The 5,299-nt window shown below is 36.8% G+C and overlaps 1 protein-coding gene across 1 annotated transcript; it reads left to right on the top strand.

The window, feature by feature from the left end:
- Positions 1 to 1,319: 1,319 nt before the first annotated feature.
- Positions 1,320 to 3,905, top strand: LOC117633933 (putative F-box/LRR-repeat protein At3g59170). The gene is made up of 3 exons (XM_034367802.1): positions 1,320 to 2,607; positions 3,105 to 3,284; positions 3,479 to 3,905. The coding sequence occupies exons 1-3, from the start codon at positions 1,603 to 1,605 to the stop codon at positions 3,740 to 3,742; spliced, it is 1,449 nt and encodes a 482-aa protein (XP_034223693.1). The 5' UTR covers positions 1,320 to 1,602; the 3' UTR covers positions 3,743 to 3,905.
- The last annotated feature ends 1,394 nt before the right edge of the window (positions 3,906 to 5,299 follow it).

Below are 5,299 nucleotides of genomic sequence, written 5' to 3'. Positions count from 1 at the left end.
GATTTAAGAGATATCCTTCCCCTGCAACCAACTTTTGCAACTATTTATATTATATGCACCCCTTTGCAGCCATGCAAGATTAGTGCTGAAGCCCACTCAAGATGTACGCAGTCACAAAACCCCAAAGCAATTAGAACTAAGCAACTTGCTTTGCATCTGCCATTTTGCAAGATGCCAGTGCCATACTTACCCAAGTGAACTATTTATGAAGAAATTAAACACCCAATGCATGATAGACTAAGAAATAAACACCCAGAGCCAAGCAAGATGCCAAATACGCAGTTAAATCTTACACTACCCCAATCAACTCATTTCACAAAACCCCAAAGCAAAGTAATCAACAAGACTAGCAGAATTTTTAAAAGGGTAAGAAAAGAGTACAATTATTATATGCATATGCATGCATAAATCATGCTCTGAAAAGAGAGATTTTGCAAAGCAGGTTATGTAAGCAATCACTTACAGGTGGTGGTGGTGGCGGCTTCTGAAGTTACAAGCACAGACCCAATACAGAAGTATTTGACAACAGTGAGAATTCAAGATTAATAAGTAGGTTAGAAGCAGATATTAATCAATAATAACACATGATATGATAGCTTGCTTAATTATGTGGGTGAACCCTGACAAATGAACAATGGAACGATAAAAATTATAAAAGCATGGCAGTGGTGGTGTTATATATCATCATCATTTTCTCTTGGTTAAAGTTTCCTGCTATTCAATTAAAGAGTAACACTGAGTTTCAATGTGAGGGTTCAGTAAGCAAGGATTGATTCATTCTACTCCATTAATCTCATTCTATCTCATGTTTCCAATGCATGCTTACATAATTGACTGGCAATTACAGCTGCTTGGTTTATAAAGTTGATTTAACCATCATGATGACTTTGCAAAAAATCCAACTCAAATGCTAATTAGACACATACTAATCGAGATTGGACTAAATAGACACATAGTAATCTTGAGATTGGACTAATTAGTAACAATTTTTCTATGGTTTACTTCAATGAAATGGTGTAACATAGATTAATTAGATGGTGTATTAGATCAATCAAATGGTAGAATAAAGATGAAATATGTCACTTTATGGACCATGATTTTTAAGTTAAAACATGAATAATACAAACATTATTATAATTAAATTTTCAAAAGAAATTGATTGACTGACTGGCTCACTACCAGGTACCAGCCCATGGTACATGGCCTGACCCAAAATCATGTTTTGATGGGTCAAAGCCAACTGGCCCATCACCTAGAACCAATCAGGTTCAACGCCATAAACCCTGTGACTCTCTACGATTACAAAAGCCCCACAGACCTAGACAGTCCCAAATGGGTAAAATTAGGGTTCTCTGTGCCCTGATACTCAGCTAGGAGAAAGACCTGGCGATCCATCACATTCCAGACTCTGCAGAGGACCAGGGAAGATTGGAGGGCATCAACCCATTCTGGCTTGGTATGTACTATGTACTAGTTTAGTATCAAGAACGCTGCATATCTTTACTTTGGTTCAGTGTAGAAAATGAAATTGTTCTGGTAGTTTATGGCTAGAGTTGTGAGGTTGAAGGAGGTGTGCAGTGAGAATACTGAGAGTAATGTGTGATGGATGGATTTAGTAACCTTCCAGACCAAGTTGCCCATTGCATTCTTTCCTTCCTTACTATAACAGACCTTACTCGTTTCGGCTGTGCGTCGAAACGATGCAGAGAACTTTATCTGTCGGCCCCATCGTTGAATTTTGATGGATTTTCCATCGCGAATCAATCCACGTGTATGAAGCGGCAAAGGTTGTTCAATTGTTTCGATAGATTCTTCTTTTGTCGTGGTGACAATAAGATACAGTCCTTTCGTGTTCGTTGGTTTAGTCACGTTGCAGAGGACAGAGTCATGTATTTATCAAATACAGACGAGGATACCGACTATAGCAACGATAGCGACATAACAACATGCTTCTGTGAAGAGCATTTTCGAGTAATGTCATGGGTCCACAATGCAGTAAGGTGCAATGTGGAAGAGCTTGATCTTGACATCAGCCCTGGAAGTGAGATAGCTCCGAAGTTTCCATCTCATGTCTTTCTTTGTGCATCCTTAACATCTCTATCGGTGGACCTGGGCTGTACGAGTCTTACCGTGCCCTCCTTCACATTTTCCTCTAATCTCAAATACTTGGAGTTGACAAGTGGTTTAGTAAAAGACGGATTTTTCAAATGGATCTCATCTTGCTGCAAATGCATTGAGGACTTAGTTCTACAAGAAGTTGCTGCGAATAATATCACCATTGAAAGCTCGTCTTTGAAGACATTTTCTTTTGTGAATGATGATTCATTTGACGTACTTAACATCTCATGTGAGAAACTTGAATCTTTAATTATGGAGTGGATAATCCAATCACCTAGCAAATATTCATTAAATAATTTTGCCCCAAGGCTCAAGTATTTCAGTTGGAAGGGGAATTTGATGAACCACCGAAATCTTGGAAATTTAGATATCCTAGAAGAAGCTGAAATTCTTAAGAAGCCTAAAGGAGATGAGTTTGAGAATGTATTTGAGGTTCTTTGCAGTTTAAGCAGGGACAAAGTTCTTACCCTAAATGAAGAGACCGTTAAGGTAAAGTGAACGGGAACCCTTATACTTCAGACTGATATTTTTTATTTTTTTATTTGGAAAATAACTAAATTTCTTATGCAATTTGAACTAAATTTTCCTATTTCTTTGTGGTATGGGGTGATATGTTTAGCTAATTTATATTTTTCTCATGTTTCATAAGTTTGAGTGACTCATTAATTTATCATGGATTCTGTAAAACTGTGTCAGTGCAATAATTTGTGTTGTCACATGTGTTGTATGTTAATCTGTAATATTCATACTTTGAATACAATTATCATCTTCTTGTCCACCGTCTGTACTTAATTGATGTATCAATGAGATTCTGTTTCTGAGGAAAACTGTCCCCTCTTGGTATAGTTTCCTGGCTCTGCCACTAAGTGAGGGCATTTCTTTTGCTTTGATAATGGTCTCACTAACAAGAGTGAAAATCATATTTGTACTGTGTTTTGTTTAAAAGAGTGAAAGGAAGTTGAGAAACATGATTTATAACTTTGCAGGCTCTGTTTCGGGAAGGATCCATGCCACCACCATTAAATAATGTTTGTTCTCTGGGTCTGCGGATTGGAAATGTTGTTGATGAGTTAGTCCCAGCTATGGTTTCTCTTTTTAGAGGAATGCCAAATTTGTGTAATATGCTCATAAATACTAAGCCACCTCTGGATGACCCTAAATCTAATGTAAGTTAACTCTGTGCTGCTACTTACTTCTCTCCGTCTCTCTCTCTCCTACGCACTCACATGTTATCATTCTAGAATCAAACAGGGGCATACTCATCACGCTTTTAAAATAATGCAGTTTTCCTTTCTATTTATTTGGTTTTGACCTTTTTTGGGAATCTTCAATTGATTTGCTTGTGTTCTTTTCGTTGCAGACATCTGGGTATAATATAGGATATTGGAAGATGCAAAACCTCGCTTTTATTAATCAGCTTAAGGATGTTACCGTAAAGCTTTCTGATGGGTCTAATGGAGTTGAGCTAGTAAGGCATATGCTCGAGTGTGCTCAGAATTTGGAGAAAATGCTCATAATTTGTTTACCCCAGAATTTGGATGACAATATGAGGAGGTTAGACGAAAGCAAGAAAATTCCCTGTGCCACAGTTCTGTTCAAGGAAAGTCGAGACTTCTTACTGTGAATGTTGATGGATCAATTGTGGCAATTATTTAGAACTGTAATGCTTCAGAGTTTTAAGCAACAATGTTCATTGTGCGCTGCTACATTATTGTGTTCGTTGTACAGTATGAACAATTCAGAAGGCATTAGTTTTCTTAAGAATTTCGTTTGGATGTTACAGAGTTCGTTTTCTTGTCCACTTTCTTAAGAATTACCTGCTTTCGTTTCGTTAGTTTTCTTAAGCATTAGAGGGGAGCATGAAGAAGAGTTGGTTGATAAATTTGTAAGTGTTTAATAGGTAGTAAATCTCTATTTGCAACATGAATTTTCTTCTTCTGACCTCCACTCAAGGGAAAAGGGCCTTGATTTGCAGATGAAGAAATGATATTAAACTTAAAAAATAATAATGATAATATAGTAGTAATGATATATAATCAGAATTTAAGCAACTACTATATCTTAAATATTCACTTATAGTGTGTGGAATTAATCTTTCTTTTTTTTTTTTTTTTTTAAAATTTTATTATAAATGAAATTTAAAAGCTATTTTTAAATGTGACCCATTACTTAAGTTAACAAAATTAGCAAGAACCAATACACCCTCAAATTGACGGTGGTGATTCAACTGACATGCTTAACATCTCAGGTGAGAAACTTGAAGAAATAACTAGCGACTGGATAGTCCATTCACCTATCAACAAATCCTTAACTATTTTTGCTCCAAATCTTAAATCGTTGAGTTGGAAGGGGAATTTGATGAATCACCGAAATCTTGGAAAATCAGAATCCTTACAAGGAGCTATAATTCATCTGGAGCCTAAATGAAGCGACCCCATTTATCTATGGTTGAAGATCTTTTTCTAAATGAAGCGACCATTAAGGTAAAGAGACTATTAATTTTGTGTTTTTCATTTGGATATTTTGCAACTTGAATTAATTTTTCTTGTTTCTCCATGGTATGAGATGATTGGGTTAGCTAATAATTTTCTCATGTAGCAATATTGTTCTAAGCTTGAGTTATGGCGATGCTTTTTTATAATGAGCCGTATAGCCGCGTGGCTATACTACTTTTCACACGTGGCAAAATAGGCTCATGCTCCAGGCCTTTTTATTATAAAAATAGTATAGCCGGGCAGCTATACGCTTTTTTTAATTTTAAATTTTTTAAAGAAACCTCTTGGAGCCTAGCGCTCGCTTCACTACCTGTAAAAAGCGTATAGCCATGCGGCTATACTATTTTTATAATAAAAAGTCCTGGAGCATGAGCCTATTTTGCCAGTGTCAAAAGTAGTATAGCCGCGCGGTATACGGCTTATTATAAAAAATTGAGTATAGCGCGCAGCTATACTATGTATATAAAAAAGGGATCTGCCCGGCGCTAGCGCTCATTTCGCCAGGTGCCAAATGTAGTATAGCCACGTGGCTATACTCGAAAAGTGTTACATTAGCAGTTTCCTTCCACCGCTTCAACTGAACTTCCATCATTCCCATTTCTTTTGACAAAGATGAGGCCATCACACGAAACTCTGCTATAATGTCCTTTCTTCCTGCATCACAGAACATCTTAAGCACCAGAAGC

Source organism: Prunus dulcis, chromosome 7 (genome assembly GCF_902201215.1).
Source record: "Prunus dulcis chromosome 7, ALMONDv2, whole genome shotgun sequence".
In the NCBI taxonomy this organism is placed as follows: domain Eukaryota; kingdom Viridiplantae; phylum Streptophyta; class Magnoliopsida; order Rosales; family Rosaceae; genus Prunus; species Prunus dulcis.
This window is presented reverse-complemented; position numbering and strand designations above follow the sequence as displayed.

Coding starts and splice junctions, on each gene's coding strand:
- LOC117633933 (XM_034367802.1), top strand. CDS start 1,603: ATGGATGGATTTAGTAACCTTCCAGACCAAGTTGCCCATTGCATTCTT. Junction 2,608..3,104: donor TAAATGAAGAGACCGTTAAG/GTAAAGTGAACG, acceptor ATAACTTTGCAG/GCTCTGTTTCGGGAAGGATC. Junction 3,285..3,478: donor TGGATGACCCTAAATCTAAT/GTAAGTTAACTC, acceptor TTTTCGTTGCAG/ACATCTGGGTATAATATAGG.